The sequence below is a fragment of the Alternaria novae-zelandiae genome, assembly GCF_023758075.1.
Source record: "Alternaria novae-zelandiae strain BMP 2774 chromosome Unknown scaffold_4, whole genome shotgun sequence".
Lineage (NCBI taxonomy): Eukaryota > Fungi > Ascomycota > Dothideomycetes > Pleosporales > Pleosporaceae > Alternaria > Alternaria novae-zelandiae.
This window is the reverse complement of record NW_026056964.1, coordinates 1,101,421-1,120,116: the sequence shown is the minus strand read 5'-3', so window position 1 is coordinate 1,120,116 and position 18,696 is coordinate 1,101,421. Positions and strand designations below refer to the sequence as shown.

Here is an 18,696-nt window from a genome sequence, read left to right as displayed (position 1 = left end):
TATTTCTTTCGACGTCTACCATACGATTGTTGATGTACTGGGCTCCTTAAGCAAACCCAAAACCTGGACTAAAGTGACAGCATCGAGTTTCCTCCACCTAAACGCAAAATGACGACGAAAGGTCCGATCGCAGCAGCTCCGATAGATGAGGTACCTCTTACCGAGGCAGAGGCTCCCAAGTCTACTGTCGATATCAAGACCGGAGAGATAGCAAACAAAGACGAGCTGCCTTTTGACCCGACAGCGCTCCAAGCAAAATACCTTCAAGAGCGTGATCGACGTTTAGCACGAGACGAAGGTGTAGAGCAATATATACTCCTCGATGGCAGCTTATCACACTACTTGGACGATCCTTGGGTCGAGCCGGGGTTTCAGCGCGAGCCTATTGAAGAAGAGACGGAGGTGGTAATCATCGGTGGTGGTTACGGTGCTCAGGTCTGCGCCGTGCGGTTGATTGAGGCTGGCATCACAGACTTTAGGATCATCGAGAAGGCTGGGGACTTTGGTGGAACATGGTATGTTTTGTTGAACAGCATGCGATTCATTTACTAACAGCGAGGGAGGTATTGGAATAGGTATCCCGGGGCGCAATGCGACATCGAATCCTACATCTACATGCCCCTGCTAGAAGAAGTCGGATACATGCCTACGGAGAAGTATGCTCGTGCCAAAGAGCTTCTCAGACACTCACGTATGATTGGCGAAACATACGACCTTTACTCGCGAGCTCTCTTCCAGACCGAAAGTAAAGAGATGCGATGGAACGAAGAAGAAGGAAAATGGACTACGCACACAGCGCGCGGCGACAAGATCAAGTCACGATTCGTGATCCCCGCCGCTGGTCCTCTTCATCGACCCAAGTTTCCCGGCTTGAAAGGCATTGAAGACTTCAAAGGCCATTCATTCCACTCCTCGCGCTGGGACTATGCCTACACGGGCGGCGACGCATCGGGGAACCTGCTCAAACTCAAAGACAAGCGTGTGGGTATCATCGGTACAGGCGCGACAGCCGTTCAGATTGTGCCTCATCTGGGTGAGTGGGCAAAGCAGCTCTACGTCTTCCAACGTACGCCCTCTTCGATCGACGTTCGTGGCAATCGCCCGACGGACGAGGCATGGGCACAATCGCTCCAGAAAGGATGGCAGAAGAAGCGCATGGACAACTTTGACAACATCGTCAACGGCGGCTACGAGAAAGAAGACATGGTATCCGATCGATGGACAGACATCATCCGGTCTCTAATCACCGCCGGCATCGACCCAAACAACCCCGTCGAAGCTGCAGCTAAGCGACAAATCGCAGACTTCAAGAAGATGAACGCTATCCGCGATCGAACCGACGAGATTGTGAAAGACAAAGAAACAGCCGACGCTCTGAAACCATGGTACAACCAATTCTGCAAGCGCCCCTGCTTCCACGATGAGTATCTACCGACGTTCAACCGTCCTAACGTCACGCTCGTCGATACGAAAGGCAAAGGTGTTGACCACCTCACCCCCACCGGCGTCGTAGCCAACGGCCAAGAATACGAACTCGACTGCCTCATCTACGCCACTGGTTTCGAGCTCGCAAACGAATGGTCGCACAAAACCGGCATCGAGATCTACGGCCGCGACAATCAGACCATAACCGAGAAGTGGGCTGATGGTGCACAGACACTGCATGCATGGGGAACGCGCAACTTTCCCAACTGCCTCTTCGTCCAGATCGTGCAAGCGGCTCTTACGCCGAACTTCATGCACGTCACTAACGAGCAGGCGATTCATTATGCGTACATCATCTCGGAGTGCAAGAAGCGGGGCATCAGGACTGTGGAGCCGATGCAAGATGCGGAGGAGGCATGGACGAAAACGATTGTTGATGGGACGGCGATCCGGGGTGACTTCCTCAAGGAGTGCACGCCCGGGTACTACAACAACGAAGGCAAAGATAGTGAGAGGGAGAAGAGGAATGCGACGTTTGGGTATGGAAGTCCGGCGTTTATTAAGATCCTGAATGATTGGAGAGAGGAGGATGGAATGAAGGGCGTGGATGTTACGTATGCCAAGGACGAGGCGGCCGATGCGCTTGCTAGAAGTCGTATATAAATTGACCTATGGGGAAGCCTTCCTTACTCATAAATTCTACTCTCGCATTCCAAAAACCGTTCTCGGTTCATTATGAGAATTGGGCTTTCGAAAACACCAACATGAGCTCATTCTCCGAATTCTTTGTTCACATACTCAAAACCTCGCGAATGTTCTTCATGGCTCACTTATGCCCGGGGACATATTTATCTTACAGCACATCTCTTTGGCCCACCAATATCCTAGAATATCAAAACCACAAACACATGTCCATCAAAAACTCTGGAGGCAGAGATCATGTCTCACAAGGCGTGCGAAAAGTGTACATTCGACGGGCTGTTCTCACAATGGCGGACGAAACTGCCGCTCATCAGTTCTCGGCTTCGCTATCGTACTGAAAAGCTCATGACATGTCTTCGATGTGAACACCATCGATGCGCATTATAGCCGCTACTATGACGAGTATATTAAGCTGCACTGCTCGCTCCATCACTCTTATACACTCACACCCACAAGTACCATTTTCCAAAACAAATGAGCCGCTCAATCATGGAGACCCCGAGCGTCAAAAACAGAAAATACCCTGGTGCATGTTCGCCGCGCTCGACTCCACTCTCCTCTGCAAAACTCTCGGCAAAAAGACGCAGGACTGAAAAAGCTACAAAAGTTGTTTCATGTCGGCTTTTCCCTCTCTCCACAAACAAGCAATGCGTGCTATCATGTTCTGACCACGCCATTCTCGGCGTAGAACGTCTCTCGAAATGCACTACGGATGTATCGGTGTTGTTCCGTTCCAGGCTTTGCTCGATATAAAAGCAACCTTTCCACGCACTCTTCCTCCTCACTTCTTCACCATACTGCTGGTGATTTACTTCAAAAAAGCAGCGAGCAATTTTCATGGGTGTCGCCTCCCAGAAAGACTGCCGGAAATTCTTTCATGTGGTCGCTCCTGCGCCTTCCTCCACAAAACTCGGAGAACCCTTTACAAAACTCATAAAAACGCGTGCGAATGGCCTTTGCTTCCTCCCAACTTCAAAATATCTTCGATCACTTCGTCTGCAAAACGCAAGAGCGCCAAGGACATGAACGCTGGACCTCAAACTAACGAACTATTGGTACATGTGTGAGAGCGGGCCTCTGCGAACAAAAAAACGAAAACACAGCATCCCGATTTGCATGCTGCTCGCTGCGTCGACTTCAAACAAAACAGCATTCCGGGTATGACCGCCTCGGCACAGCACAACGCGAAAGCTGATATAAGAGTTTCTGCTGTCTTGATGCTCTCTATCCTTCCTCACATGTACTCCTTCCAGATTACCAAAAAAGCTTGAAAACGACCCATGAAGAATCCCTCGCCTCTACTGCTCCACATTCACCAAAAAGAGCGATTCGTGGATCTATGGAGAAGACCTCGCCTCTCTTTGCTGGATCTCTGACAAAACACCGTTGCGTTCCGATCATGGAGAGGATCTCCTTTCTCCTCTCCCAAAATCTACCGAAAAGCCCACGCAATTTTCGGGATGAAGAAGATCTCGCCCTGCCCTCTTTTACAGATACCAAAACGACTCGTGCTATCTTCATGGAGAGAGTTCTGTCTCTCCCCCTCCGTAAAACCAAGACCACCAAAGTCCATGGGGCGCCGCGTCTCAACAAAAGAAAACTGTCATCAGGACCTCGATGTGCCGGGTCGTCTGCGAGAAATTTCCCATTACCATCTTACCAATCGTAATCTAAAAAATCCTGGACTGGCCTTTGCCATGTCTCTGCGTTCTTCTCCGAGTCCAAAAGCGTTCGAGGGCTTTTGCATGTTCTTCTGCGGGGAGAAGAATACTACAAGCCACCTACCATGACGAGCCGTCGTCTGGAATCGAGTTAGTGTCGCTAATGAGGGAGTGAGGCGCATAGTCCTTGTGTGATGATGATGCGCTCCATCATCACGCAATGTTAACATGTCCGAAAAGGAAAAGGGCCTAGACGGGTAATGTGATAGTAACATGGGGTATCATTCATCGCCAGCGCCACTCAATGTGCGCGAAGGCTTCTTCCCACCATTTCGCTTTTCGCTTTCATAATGTAATGTACACGTATCCATCTGCACTTCCTCTGCAAAGTCTCTTCTCGACAGCCAATCTCCTCAATGCCAGCCCCTACAACGGCGGACTCTCCGGCCGATCGATAGCCAAAGAGAGGTAGTAATCGGTCAGGGCGTTCATCTCGTCGCCGTGATTCGTATCGAAGTCATCCTCCTTGTCCGCATAAGCTTCTTCGCCCCACCTCTCCAACGCTGGAACATCCAACTGCATGTGCCTGTTATGGGCATACGGCTGCTGAACGCACTCATAGCCGAGGACGCCAATGTCCCAGACTCCCGCACACGAGTCGCAAATGAGTGTTGTAGTAGCCGGCGCGATGGGGTTGACGGAGCCGCATCGGAAGCAAGTGAAAGAGCAGCGCTCACACAGGACAATGTCGCTGTTGTCCGTCGTAGAAGGGCGGGCAGGACGGGTACAGTACGTGCACTTCGATTTGCCAGGTATAATGGCGCTTTTAGTGTCAATAGCCTTCCATTGTCGACGCAGTTCATCTGGGATACGGTCTGCGCTTCGTCCCGAATCGCCAACGTCCTCGCTCGTGACTTTGTTAAGGTTCTCCCTGCAGGCAGGGATGTCACACTGAGAGCCTTGCGATGTTGTAAGACCGAGCTGAAACTGCAGTGCTTGCTCGCGGAGATATGGCGCATCAATACCCCCATCGAATGGACCGGCGTAGTTCACACCTTGGAGAACTTGTCGGATTGGTAGACTTCCCATAGGCGCGACTTGTAGCTGCTGAGTTTGCAGTAGGTAGTTGCCTTCAGCAATACCGGACTCGGGTGCTAGACGAGTGATATCGCCAGCCTCATCCTGAATGTCGTCTTGCTCATAGTCCTGGTACGGCATATAACGTAGCCTATCTGCATCCTTGATAGAGGTATCGTCCCTGCCGACTTCAAGTACGTTAATAGAGCCGTTCACTTCTCCAACGACAAGTTTACTGTAATCAGGACTAAATGCAGCAGACATGATACCGGAATCTGTGGTGACCAAATCCTTGATGAAGGTGTTCTCTTCCGCGCGCGTAACGTCCCAAACCTTCACCACACCGTCGGATGAACCTGAGTAAAGCCGAGTGGCATTCTCGCCCCACGATAAGAACCGTATGCCGGTGTCTGTAATCTCATGCTTGATTCCTTCTTGGAGGGGCATTAGGGAGCTGCCGTGAGAGAGGACGCGTAGAGGGTCATCTGGCATACGCGCATCCCAGACATAGACCTTTCCGTCTGTACAGCCAGCTGCGATGAGTCGCTCGTCATGTGGGCACCAGATTACATCGTTCATATCCAGAGCTTTACACTCAAACTCCAAGGGACATGTGAACTTAAAGTCATCTCTTACGTCGTAGAGGCGGACAGTTGAGCGGGTACCGCGGTTGACAGTGGATCCTGTTGCTACGCAGCCGGCAGCAAACATTGGCATGATGGAGCGGTTCGGATTGAAAGTGACGTCGAAGATGTTCTTGTTGGATCCATGAATGTTGTATGGGGTCTGCGTTTCGACATCCCATAAGCAAAGATCGCCAGTCATATCAAGGCCTGTATCCTTCAGGTTGGCACCGAAGCCTGCAAGAAGAAGCCCGCCACATGTCGGTTCGAATTGAAGAGCAGAAGGGAGAATTCTCAGATCTGCACGCGCGACAGCCTTGTTTGAGTGAAAGCTCGATTTGGTAAAGTTCCATGGCTCCGCTTCGTCTATCTTGAGTACCCTTATAGCCTTCTCATTGAAGACCTTCGCTGCCGTTGCTATAACGCCAGATTTCACAGGGTTGACTGACAAGATATCGATTTGGTCTTTCACGTTGAGCTTCGCAGCTAGCACTGGCTGTGTTACCTCTGAGTCTGTTCTCCAGATACCGATATGTCCGTCGTAACCCGACGAGTACATATAAGGACTGGTATTCGAGAACGCTACCGAGCTGACTGTAGTGTAAAGCTTTGGGTCTTGGGAGGCGAACATGGCATGGCTTGAGTTAGCGCCGGTCTCGGTCTTCTGGCGAATCTTATAGTGCTCTGCCAATTCATGGATTGTGCCATCCACGGCACTCCCGAAGAGGAGGTTGTTGGGTCGGTTGTATTGCATAGAGTCTGGATCGTCAACAGCCACAGCACCAGCAGCAAAGTGCTCACCATCCGGCGCCCATGCAACAGTGTGGATGTCACTTGATGCGCCCGTCCAGCAAGCTGCCGGTCCCATGGTATCCATATACTTGTTCTTGACCTGGTAGGTAAGCGGATTTGACGCACTATGCCAACCTCTTCTGGATTGGAGGCCTAGCTCACGTTGACGAATGATCGATGTTGTGGACTGCTTCTGGGTTGACTGCATCTCTGTGTCAGGTCGCGCAGCTGCAAGCCTCTGTATCTGCGGTACTTCTGTAACATCGCCGGCTAATGCATCTTGTATAAAGGCTTGGATGCTGCTCCGATCGCGGCAGGGCAAACGATGAAGGAGGCTTTCGATCAGTCGAAGGATCTGCGGTTCTGTAAAGGCCTTCAAGTTTTCGCGCAGCTGCCTTCCTTTTGTGCGGTGCCGTGATATTTTGGGTATGGTTCTTCTCGTCAATGCAATAGCCTTCTCTACCGAAGCGATCTCGTCTGGGCTAAAGTCGACATGTACTAGAGTTCCTTGCCAATCGCGACTAGACAACTGGTCCCAGTCCCCAGCAGGCGGGTTCTGTACCGACAGGCGTTGCGAAGTGCTGAGATATGGCACTGTCTTGGTCGTTTCCTTGCGCGACTTCGTACGTCGGAGACTCAATCCTATTTCAGCATCATCTGCATTGAAATGGACGTCTACCGGCTCGTTCTCGACGGCGATCGCCTTACTAGGCAGAGGAATGTCGTCCTCTGGAGACGTCTCTGACCGAGCGTGACCAAAATCGTCCGCGAAGGCTTCGTAGTTGTCTTCCATGAACTCCTCTTCGATCCCAGCTGCCGGAACACCCCGCTGCTTTGGCCATGTGTAATTGACTCGCTGTGTCCGACGCGATCGCTCTCGCCGAGGTGCAGAGTCTCCTCCTGAGGAGTAGTCGTGTTCGATGGTCTGTTGAACTGGTAGGTGTTTGGGCACTGCCTGCTCCTGACGTTTAGGTTGGTGAGGTTGCGAAGCGGACAGGTTGCTCCTCGGCCCTCTGGATGGAGCGCTGGTACTACGGATGACGTTCCAGTCAACAGTCGCTTCTGCAGCCCACCGAGGGGGTAGTATTAATGTGGAGGGATCCTGAGATCGGTCTCTCTTGTTGAGGAAGGTTGAGTACCGAGACTGAAGTGCTGCGTATGGACGGTACGGCATGTCCTTGTTATACTCTGCTGTGATCTGTGCCCATGTGTACTGCTTGACCTCCTTCAGAAAGACGAGGTAATTGTCTTGGGCCGTATCAAACGGATTCATGGTTTTCTTGCGTCCAGTGGAAGGCGGCGGTGCAGGTACATCTGTGCCCTTTGGGAGGGTGGATGAGTGGAATGCAGCGACTGCTGGTCCGAGACCGTGGTGGACGTTTTCGCTCTTTACCTTATCCGATGGCTGTTGCGGCACAGAGTCTGCTGAAGACGAGACATCGGACATGACGCTGTCGTGATCTTCATCTAGACTCTGCTCCTTCGCAGGACCCGCGAAGTAGTTTGGCCTAGATGGGACGTTGCCTGCACCTGGCGAAGGGCGGCTGCGCGGTCTTCCTGGGCCTCTAGTTGGCATGCCCGTACTCGCTCCATTGTATGCAGTCGCTTCACGGGATTGTTGTTGTCGAATGGTCGGTGCCTGTGACGTTCGCGGTGTCTCTCGTGTCGGCGGTGCTGCACTGACTGGACCTGAGCTGCTACCTGGCCGGCGACCAATGTGAAGCGCGCGCGGACTGGATGTCCTGACACCGTTGAGCATAGGCGCAGCATTCGTCTTTAGCGCCTTGTTGATATCCTGAACGGATGGAGCTTTGTTGGCATTGGTAGCGCTGGGCTTCGGTGTGGCACTTGGAGGAGGTACTGCCGCACGGGATTCCGCTGCCCAGGCGTTGAGCTTGTACTTGCCCAGTGTCGCGGCTTGCGCTGCCGGCGGTATCCCTCTGCTTGGAGTCGGCTTCTTTGCAGGTGGTGTTGACGATCTGGAGGCGCCGTCGGATGTCTTGATTCTTTTTGCTGCCCGCGAGTCGCTTGCCCCGTTGCCCGACTGGCCTGGAACTGGCACATAAGTGTTGGGTGCCAGGCCGAGGCGTCCCATCCTCGCCGTATTTGTCGCTTTCGGCATGGTGCCGGGTAGCGGAGGATATGGGTTTACGTATGCAGGAGCAGGTCGCGTCGTGTGAGGTGGTCGCGATGAGGGTGGTTGAGGCAAGGGCGCGCTCATGGAGGGAAGTGAGTGAGTCGGTGTGGGAGTCGCCAAGGGCAACGAGGACAGCGGGCCCTCGTCGCTTTCCGCATCGTCGTCATCGTAGGTGAGGTCGACTATGGAATGTCGCCAGTCGCTGCACATGTTAGTCGGCTCCTTCATTCTGCCACAGCACACGTGAGATTATAAGAAAAACACGACATGACAAGAGAACATCACTACTAAGAGAAGCACTCACCTCATGTCCATCAGTCTCAGCGGCAGGCAACACGTCCATGAGAGAGATGGTGCTTGTCGCGTTGAGTGCTTTGCGACCAACCGTGGATCGCGTAACCGCGTACCCCCGCTAGCCGTGGCTTAGCGTCCTGTGGCGTCACCCTCCACCTTGGAGCGGAAATCTACCGTTTCTCTAATCGCGACATCAAGGAATTCACTCGACACAGCAGCTCAGATTGCAACTTATGGTGTGCGCTCTAGATTATAGAAAGTATAATACTAAACAGTCTCAAAGTACATAAACCTCTATCACATCTCCCACTCAATAGACCTTATCGTGCTCAACACCCTTATCCATATCGCCCTTGCCCTCAATATCCTGCCGACTATCCTGCACTGCCAATCCCGCAACAACAGTCTCCTCCCCAGGCTCAGCATCCGTCGGCACCGGCGGGCCCGAAAACTCCTTCCTACCACTAATGAAATACCACGCCACACTGATCGCCGCGAAGCCCGCGAAAACCACACTCGCATAGTTCATTGTAGCAGGCTCAACAGGCAAACTGACCGGCATACAAAAGAGCACGACAGCGAGGCAGATCCACGCAATCATAGCAACGTTGATGGCGTAGCCGAAGCGGCCGAGCGAGAAGGACGAGTGCTTGACTGCTCTGCGGCCGCGCAGCACGGAGATGAGGATGGGCATGCCGTACGAGGTGGAGAGGCAGATTGTAGCGACGCCGGTGAAGGAGTTGAATGCGGCCGAGGAGCCGAAGTAGATGAGGCCGAGGAGGCAGTCGACGACTGTAGAGAGGACGAGCGCCATGAGCGGGATATCGAAGCGTTTGTCAACCTTGGCCCAGAGTCGCGATCCAGGAATTGCTCCGTCGCGAGCGAACGCGTAGGTGCAGCGTGACGCAGCGGTCAGAGCGCCTGTGCCAGCGAAGAAGAGGATGCCGAGGATGAGGAAGAGGAGGCCAAAACCGCCGCCTGCACTGCCGGTTACGGTCTTGAAGAGCAGGCCGATGGGTTGGCCGTTTGCGACGTCGAGGAGGAGTTGGACGTCGGGGAGGACGAAGAGAATGGGGATCAGGTAGATGACTCCTGTGACACCGGCTGCTGCGACGGAGAGAACGATGGCTTTGGGGACTTCGCGCGACGGGTTCGAGACTTCTTCGCACATGGCGGCGACCATGCCGTAGCCTGTCAGCGTGTATGCAGCTTGCAGGAGACCGACGAAGAAAGCCCATCCTGATGGCCTGGCAGTAAAGTTAGTCCAATTGTCTCATATTCCATGTCAAGACAACATACCATCCACTCTGACTAGCATCATAATGCGCAAACACAAACTCGGCATCCCTCTTCGTATCCGCCATAGTCAACAACACAACCATGATAACCACCACACTAGTCGCCGTCCAATAAATACAAATCTTATTGATCAGATCGAGATGTTTCGCTCCGAAGATATTAATCGCCATGCAAATCAACATGACCGCCCAAAACGCAAGCACAGTCTGCCATTCATTCGGCACAAAGTCCTCGTTCCACAGCGTAATGGCAGATAAGATGAGTTGTCCGCCGGAGAAATTGATCGAAAGCGTGACCGTCCAGTTTCCAACCAGGGTCAACCAGCCAGTTACCCACGACGCGATGGGCGCCCATTCGCGCGTGGAGAGCATGGCGGACCAGTAGTACACGCCGCCAGCTGTGGGGTAAACAGCGCAGATCTCAGCGAGGGACGCGGCGATGGCGAGCGAGATGAGTGAGACAAGGATCCAGCCGTAGAGCACAGTCACCGATTGCCCGTCCGTAAGCGTAATGTAGAGTGTTGTCGAGAGACCGAATGGAACGGCCATGATGGCAAAAGACATGCCGAGGACGCTCAGCATGCTCAGATTCCGTGGCAGTTCAGATTGGTAGCCCATTTTCGCCAGGGCAGCGTCGGCGCCCGGGTCGTTGATCGAAGCCCGTCTTCGTGTGGCATTCTGTCCTCCTCCTGCTCCGCCTTCGGTGACGGAAACGCTCTTCGCCATGATTGCCTCGTTGTCCAGGTATTCCCACGATCAATTCAGAAAACCAACTCTTACTGCGCGTCGAATCCTTGCGCTGCGATGGAAAATGCGACGACCTAGAAACACCGTATCGTGATGTCGCAACCTTGGAAACCGTCCAGTATAAGTAACAAAACAACACCGCGATAACAGCGCGGCAGCAGGGCTATAGCATCAGTCAACAGGATAAGGAACACGAAAACCCAAGATAAAAAAGATGACCACGCGAGCGCCGCCGAATTCCCCGCAGCTGGCTCAAGCCCACCAAAGGGCTAGACTGACTAATACTAATCCTAGCGGTCTTGGGAGCTGGGAGAGCTGCGAATGCGACGCTGCAATCGTTCGCTCCACAGCACGAGTCGGAGTCGGGGAGATAGGCGTCGACAGGGCTGGCTAGCTGTGCTGATATGGCACCGAGAAACTACCCACCCAACAACATAAACCACAGCACACATCAAGTAAGCGACGACGATAAGAACAAGACTCGAGTCCACTGCACGATAGCCATGCGCGCAGCGCGTGTAACCATCGCCAGACCCTGGCAATACCGACCACGCGAAAGCGCATGTCACCGATCAACTAGCCGGACAATGCGTCATCTCCGTAATCGGGTGTGTTTGCCGTTCTTGTGGGGTCGACCACCGCCAGCCCAATCGGCCCCCAGTGGGCCACATGGCCAACGCCCAGCCAGCAACAGCTCCGAGCAAAAGGCCGTTCTTCGTATCTTTTGTGGAGGGAGGAAAGTGGACAGGCTGGGGCCGCCCCCCGGGGTGGGACACACGACACGTTTATCACGATATCGCGGCATTGCTGCGATACAGAGATGGTGGTGCACAAGGCAAGATAGAGTATGACGAAAATATAATAGTACAATTGTGTTTCGAAACCCGAGAAATGGGCTCGGGATGCGAGACTAATGCATTTACTCCTTCTAATGCAGGAACACCTGTATGCCGCGCCCGAATCCTTCATGACAACCATGCTGTTCATCCCTGACATGTGCGTCCTGATAACGGCCATCTATCTCCATTTTCCATATCTTGATCGTTTCCCGTAACGTTTTTACTTGGCCATGACATCAACATAGCGTCCACCCTTCTTCTTCTTACCCGCCGGGCCCTTCCTCGCCTGAGGTGCGCCGAGCAAATCGTCAATACTACTAGCATTGCTCATACCAGTGCCCGGTCGCGATGGCGGCCCGGATGCAGCACCGAAGCTGGGTCTAGCCAGCGTAGGTGGCTTGGGTCCAGCGAAACCCTCTTCGTCGGATTCTGGGATGCCGGGTGTAGACGCGCGGGAGCCTGCTACACCCATTGGCGGCGGCAGCGACGACGAGCGGGGGTTGGAGGTAGGTGGACGCAGTGCACCTGCGCCGGGAGGACCCATTGGCGGTGTGGGTGCGGCGCTACCTGAGGCACTTCGAGCTCCGCCGCCGGGAGGTCCAGCACGTGGAGGCGGTGGTGTTGCAGCGGGCTTACCCGTGTCTGCCGCGCCGCCCTTCTTGTTTACCCACTTGCCAAGATCTGTGTCGTAGTAGAAACTGCTCTCTTCTCCCAGCTTGGCCTTGATGGGACCAGGACCGGCGTTGGGATCTTTCTTAAACCACCCAGACAGCCATCCTCCCTTCTTTGCTGCTGCGGCTTCCTTGTCGCGTTGAGCGTCTGCTTCGGCGGCTTTGCGGAACGCCTCATCTGCCTTTTTGTCTGCATCTGATTTGGAGCTGCTGCCTCCACTAATCTTGAAGGCCGAGGCGCGTGCAGCGAGGTCGTCATCGTCGTCAAGATCCATAAAAGATTTCTTCTTTGATATCTGCTTGTCATCTTCCTTGTCATCCTCATCCGGATTGTATGGCTGGTACGCAGGGGGCTCAAAGGTGGATGACGATGGTCCGTATCGATCGTAGGTGAGCTCGTTTGCTGTCGGCTCATCTGAGTTCGCTTGAGGCTGATAGCCACCAAATGCAGGGGCCAGGGAAGGCTCTCCGACAGGTGGTGTGGGCATATAAGGACTACCGAAAGATGGTTGAGCTGGGCTGTACTCCGGGCGAAGGGGTGAGTACGACTGTGCCTTGGCTGCCGTGCGTGCACTCGGTGGGCTCAGTTGATTTTGAGTTGGGCTGTACACGTTTGACGTGGGTGTCATAGGCATGTAGGTGTCAGATGCTGCGCGCACGCCGAAGCTGTCGTTCGATTCCATCGATGGCCGACCTTGAGGCTCATAACGAGATCGTTGCTGCTCCGAAGATGACCTTGGCGCGTACGCGTTCGATGGTGCATACCTTGAGTTGCCGGGGACAGGTGGTTGCGTTGGCGCGCCATAGCCAGACATTGCACCATAGAGATCCGTGCTCGATTGTGAGGGCGTGAGGGATGGGCTATTACCAGCGATCTTAGCGAAAGGTCCGTCTGGCCCACCAGACTTGTTGGCTGTGTTGTCCTCGTCGTCTCCTGCAATGAAGCTGTTGAACTTGGATAGAAGCGAGCTTCCAACCTTGTCCATGCTAGGCTTCGAGATCCACGATGACGATCCATCCTTCGGAGACTGCGACAGTCGCTTGCTCAGATCGTCAAGACTGGCGATGAAAGCAGCGTTGTAGTATAGCGAGACTTGAGTTGTAGCCTTCATTGCCGCCGCAATGGCATCGCAATATGCCTGTGCGTCGGTCCGGTACCCATTCTCGGCGAGTTGATACGCGTGTGCAAGTTTGAAGTTTTGCAAATGTGGAATGACATACGAGCCGCTCGGCGATGACAGCGACAGGGCGAACTCGTACACTTCGGTCAGCAATATTGGCTCCATCTCGACACCCATCTCCAGAGGGTTGAGACGATGATCAGCGCTGATCAGAACAAGATCAGCCTGCGGATCATCGACTCCGCTGACTTTCAAAACCGAACGCGCGATGATGAAGCACACATGTGCAGCTTCAATGCGACCGTATTGAGCCAGAAGCCTTCCAAGCGAGAGTAGCGCTGATGCGTCACCTTCGCTGCGGTTGTTTAGAATCAGCGCAACTGTCTCGCGCCACTTGTCTAGACCCTGGAGTGCGTTCTGGGTTGCGCCGACACCATCAGCGCTGACCATCTGGAATCCGGCACGAGCCGAAGCAGGTACCAGTTCGTCAATACAGTCCTCGTGGTTACCAGCAAAGACTTCGTACAATACAGCCAGCGCCTGGTTGTTGCGTCCGGCCTTCTTGACTTCTTTCCGAACGAATTCTTGGACTACCTGCTTCCATATGTCCTTGCTGAGAGTAGAGGACAGCAGCATCGCATGGCCCCATAAGCGCTGGTCGACAGCATGCCAGACAGCCTTCTCGCGATCACCCTTGACAAGCATGCCCTGCAAATCTTCAACAGCACGGGGATCGATGGGCTCTGCCTGCAGGTTGGAGGTGTTAGACCTTGAACGTCCGACAATGTCCGCTGCTGTCGAGTATGAACCGGCTTCGTCAGATGTTTCGTCACCTGGAGGTAGTAGCAGCTTCTTGACAGCGGCTTCTGCAGGAGTACCCTCCAATTTGCCATCGTTATCGACTAGTGCTTGCATGAGTTTCCAGAGGAGAATGCGATCATCCACACGCTTCAGCTCGTCTTCGCTCATAGTGTGTTCGAGTCCTGGCTCCTTAGACTGGGTCTCAAGCGCTTCGACTTTACGGCCAAGCCATGCTGACACATCCTTCTTCTTGCCCTTGGCCTTGAGGGGACCAGGGAACTTGGCAACGTCTTCTGGCAGAGGGAGAACCTCCTTGACACTCTGGATGCGAATCTCACCAGGGCTACTCTTCATCATCGGCGCTGATCCGCCACCTCCGTAGCGAGGAATCTGCTTAGGGAAGCTCGTGACAACATTGCCTCCTAGGCCCCATGTGAACACAGGATGACCCTTCCATCTTTCGAGTGGGTCTGCCGAGCGCTCGTCTTCGGGGACAATGAAGTCGTAGTTGACTGACGCCTGTCGACGATGGGGGATGACGTTGACCGAGCTTGAAGCAGTAGGCCGGCCGCCGTAGACTGAAGACGAAGGCATCATACTGTGTGCAGGCTGCTTCATAGTCGCTGTTGGAGATTGTGAGTGAGAGCGTTGTGGGACGGCCGGCTGGGCTGGCTGGTATCTTGGTGCATAGCCATCGGTCTTCCGTGGTGAGCCGACTGCTGATGAAGGTGTACTCCTTAGAGGTGGCGTCTCTGACCGTCCAGTAGGCGGCCTCGAACTCAGAATTGGCTCCTGCTCTTCAATCTCGCTAACCTCACCCAGTGGGCTTCTGAATGGTGGACGTGGCATTCCATCAGCCGATTGCGTGACCTGATGGTTTGGAGGATATTGAGCATTGTTTTCGGGGGCTTGTTCCTGCTGATGAGGCATGCTGTGAAAGGCTAGCGGGCTGGAAGTACGGGGCGCGAAAGGCTGTGAAGGAGTCCGGGTCAAGTTGTTATGCGGCTCGGACTGATAACGAGCATGAGGCTGTCCTGGCGGAGGCGCGGGCGAGTATCGCGGGTTCGCCGCTGGTGCACTTGGGGGTGCAGGAGAGTACCGTGAGTTGGCAGCTGGTCCTGACGGAGGTGGAGCGGGAGAGTATCTGCTCGTGGAAGGAGGCGCTTGCACTGGCTGAGGAACGGGAAGACTATTTGTTCGCGCAGGTACCGATGGCTGAGTAGGGAACATGGCCAACTGTTCTGGTTGCCTGAACGGAGGAGGAGTAGCGACTTTGGCAGCATCTGGGATGAACTCATTCCGTAAGGACGAGGTTGAAGCGGTGCGCTCCTTTGGAGGAAGTTGCGGGGGAGGATGGCTGACTGGAGGTTGAACAGGTATATTCGGTTGCGGGGTGTAGCGTCCAGATGGGCGAGGCTTGGAAGTAACAGGCAGTTCGGCGAAGAAATCACTCGATGGTGATTTTGCTGTGACCGCGGGTTTTGGAGGTGCAGCCGGTGGTGGCATGCCGGTCATCTGAGACCGCATGGAGTGGCCTGATGAGGGTGGAGACAGACTAGCAACTGACATGCTCGACGACAATGGCGGCCGCGGAGGCCCCGCGTTCGAAGACATACTGCTAGTTCGCGGGGGTGGTGGAGTTGGCTGTACAGCAGACACTGTTGTTCGAGGAGCTGGTCGCTTTCGGGTGGTTACGATGTCTTCCGGCAGATCATATGGCGAGGCATAACCTCCTTTCGACTTGTCTACGAAACTTTGCGCTGAACTCGCCATTGGTGGTCGAGGTGGTTGCTGCTGCTGTTGCTGTTGGAAAGCCATATTCCGTCCAAAGCCATCATAAGCTGGTGCCACCGCGGGCTGCGACTGAGGGGCATATGGGTTTGCTGCCGGGGCAAGTGCGGGTGCGACTGCAGGAGTTTGAGGAGCATATCGGCTTGCAGTTCCTGAAGGAGCGGCTTGCGTGGGTTGCTGTGCGGGTGCTGGCGCTTCATCATCGAGGAAGCCTTCGTCGTCGCTCAACTCGATGACGGGTGCTTCTTCTTGGTCAGGCAAGAAGTCGTCGTCCAGGTCAAGATCCAGATCCCACTCGTTCTTTTCGGGAGCTTTTGTTTCGGCCTGTACCACATGCGCGCCAGGACTTTGGTCTACCGCCTGCGCAGGTTCGATCTGCTGGCTCGCGCCCAAACCAAAGAAGTCTTCCTGCTCTTCCGAATTGCCCCAGTCGATGTCGGCTCCGGTATTCCCGCCTACTGTGGTATTTCCGATAGTGTCGTCTCCGACTGTCGTCCCAACAGCCTCCGCCACGGGTGTCTCCAGAGGAGGTTCTTGTGGTTTCCCACCAAGATCGAAGGGGTCGTCGCCGGACGCGCCCCACTCATCAGCCTCCGTGTCTGCTACCAAAGGCACTTTGACACTATCCGTCATAGCATCCTCCAGAGCTGTGGTCTCTCCCTGGTGCTCGTAGTTCTCCTCGGGATGCTGTTCGGGTTCCGCCTCTTCTTCTGAACTTTCCTCTGAGCTTTCCTCCCGTTGTATCTGCGCTGCAAGTCGCGAGTCTTCGCTCTCGTCTTCCGAATCAGAGTCTTCCTCCTCACTTGATTCGGCTTTTGCTGGTGTCGCTTGTGATTCGGTAATGTTGAGTGCCTGCGTGGCACTAACTAGATCTTCATCGTCGGCACCGTCTGCTCCACCCTCCAGGGGCTCGAGATGTTGAGGTGCTTCTGCGCTTGGTGGCGCTTGTGTTGTGTCGTCGCGCGCAGTAGACTCGTCGGTCTCTGCTGCTTCGGGCGCGGGCTTGGTTGCAGGTACCGATGCGATTGGTGCAGCTGCTGCAGGCCTTGAAGGAGGCTCTTCGTCCTCGCTCTCTTCATCTGATTCTTCATCATCGTCCTCCTCCTCATCCGCTTCCTCACTGTCATCCTCTTCCTCGTCGTCTTCCTCTGACGACTCTGGTTTGGTTTGTGCGAACTGATTCGTGGGTTTCGCGCTAGGTGGTGCACTCGCTTCCTTCTCGTTGCGCAGTGCGGGATTCCATGATGCGTTCGAGGCTGTGGAGGGGGTGGGAGGCGCGCCGCCGTAGGCGTAGGAAAAGTTGGGGCCGTCTTCGTCCATTACGGGATAATTAGGTAATTCAAAGGGTATCTACAAGTACTGCACAGGCAGTCAGCACTGGAATTGGGGGTCCGTGGCCAGAAGGTTGGGCCTCGGTCGGGGTGGTGAAGCGAGGTCTGACATGCCACGGTAGACGCCTCGTGGGACAAAATATGCAAACTGAGGAGAATTATGCAGGAGAGAGGAGTTTGTGTAAACGCAAGTGCATATGACTGAGCGTGAAAGGAAGTCGCGACAGTGACTTGAACGCGACCCGCAAGAGGCGTAATCGCCATCCCTTTCTACGTCAGAGACGGAGAACATGGCTACGTACCTCTAGAGAAGCAGAAGAGCATGGGCTCTGCGTGTCGCACAACTGCGAAAGACGCGATCTTCGTCCAGGAAGGCAGCGAGAATCAAATATCGGAGGCGATCCCCGGGCGCATCGTAGGTAATCTGGCAGGAAGGGTGGGAAAGCGATCTGGCCAGCTGTTCCTGCGCCCAAGGTTGGACATTGAAACGGCCCGCCGCGGCAACCCTGTCCTCGAGCCACAGCCCTGCGCCTGCGCCACACAGCCCAGAGTGACGCGACGTCGAGACACATATTCATGGACTCTACAATTCACATACCGCCCTTCCCTCTGCGACACCTACTGTTCTCGGGGACTACGTCATATACCATCGACACGGCCCAAACAGCGCTCGGCCGCCGAAACAAAACGTCGAGTCGCCCAGACAGCCCATTCAGACACCCCCGAAACGCCGCGGACCCCCGAAGGCAACCCTCGTAGCCATAACCACATCCAGCCCGTCGCACATGAGGCGGAACTAGCCAGCACCCTCTCCGCCCGCCCATGAGCCATGGCCGCTCCCCACCAGTACCACCAGCCGAATGCGCCCGACGACGACTCGGACCTAGAACTCGACCTAGAGGAGCTGGACCCTCTGGCCTCTCGCTCCCAGTCCGCCGCTACACCACCACGGCGCCAGTCCAAGGAGCAGCGACGGCCATACCATGAGCTGGGCGCGAGGATACCGCTGAGGAATCTCAGAGTCGGCAGGCTGCGCGCGAGCAAGAAGAAGGAAGAGCCGGAAGAGGACGACCTAAGAGGGCTGCTGGACGACGATGAAGGGTCCAAGAGAGACTCCGCTGGCAGTTATGGCCAGTCGGGCGATGACGACTCGCCGCTCTTGCCTGAGCAGCACACACCACGGAGAAGACGGCAGCCACCACCGAGCGCTCTTTCCCGCCTGGGATCCAACATGCGCCTGCCCAGCTTCCTCTCGCGCCAGAACAACGCCCCCATACAGTTAGGCGACGACGCCGGAGAGTCGGATGCCGACGAGGAGCACGATCCCACCACCCAGCGCACCATCTCCGTCGGCCAGCTTCAGACCTCGAGATTCCCCGCAAACGC

At 54.8% G+C, this 18,696-nt stretch overlaps 4 protein-coding genes across 4 annotated transcripts; 1 reads left to right on the top strand and 3 right to left on the bottom strand.

Moving 5' to 3' along the window:
• Nucleotides 1–108: 108 nt before the first annotated feature.
• J4E88_002879 (uncharacterized protein) lies at nt 109–2,088 on the top strand (the record flags this gene model as incomplete). The annotated part of the gene is made up of 2 exons (XM_049396537.1): nt 109–515; nt 564–2,088. The coding sequence occupies 2 exons, from the start codon at nt 109–111 to the stop codon at nt 2,086–2,088; spliced, it is 1,932 nt and encodes a 643-aa protein (XP_049257885.1).
• A 2,126-nt stretch (nt 2,089–4,214) lies between these two features.
• On the bottom strand, nt 4,215–8,645 carry J4E88_002878 (uncharacterized protein; the record flags this gene model as incomplete). Its single annotated transcript, XM_049396536.1, has 1 exon — nt 4,215–8,645. One exon carries the CDS (start codon nt 8,643–8,645, stop codon nt 4,215–4,217), a length of 4,431 nt encoding a protein of 1,476 aa, XP_049257884.1.
• Nucleotides 8,646–9,021: 376 nt separating this feature from the next.
• On the bottom strand, nt 9,022–10,735 carry J4E88_002877 (uncharacterized protein; the record flags this gene model as incomplete). The annotated part of the gene is made up of 2 exons (XM_049396535.1): nt 9,022–9,958; nt 10,011–10,735. The coding sequence occupies 2 exons, from the start codon at nt 10,733–10,735 to the stop codon at nt 9,022–9,024; spliced, it is 1,662 nt and encodes a 553-aa protein (XP_049257883.1).
• Nucleotides 10,736–11,815: 1,080 nt separating this feature from the next.
• On the bottom strand, nt 11,816–17,299 carry J4E88_002876 (uncharacterized protein; the record flags this gene model as incomplete). The annotated part of the gene is made up of 1 exon (XM_049396534.1): nt 11,816–17,299. The coding sequence occupies one exon, from the start codon at nt 17,297–17,299 to the stop codon at nt 11,816–11,818; it is 5,484 nt and encodes a 1,827-aa protein (XP_049257882.1).
• Between the last annotated feature and the right edge of the window lie 1,397 nt (nt 17,300–18,696).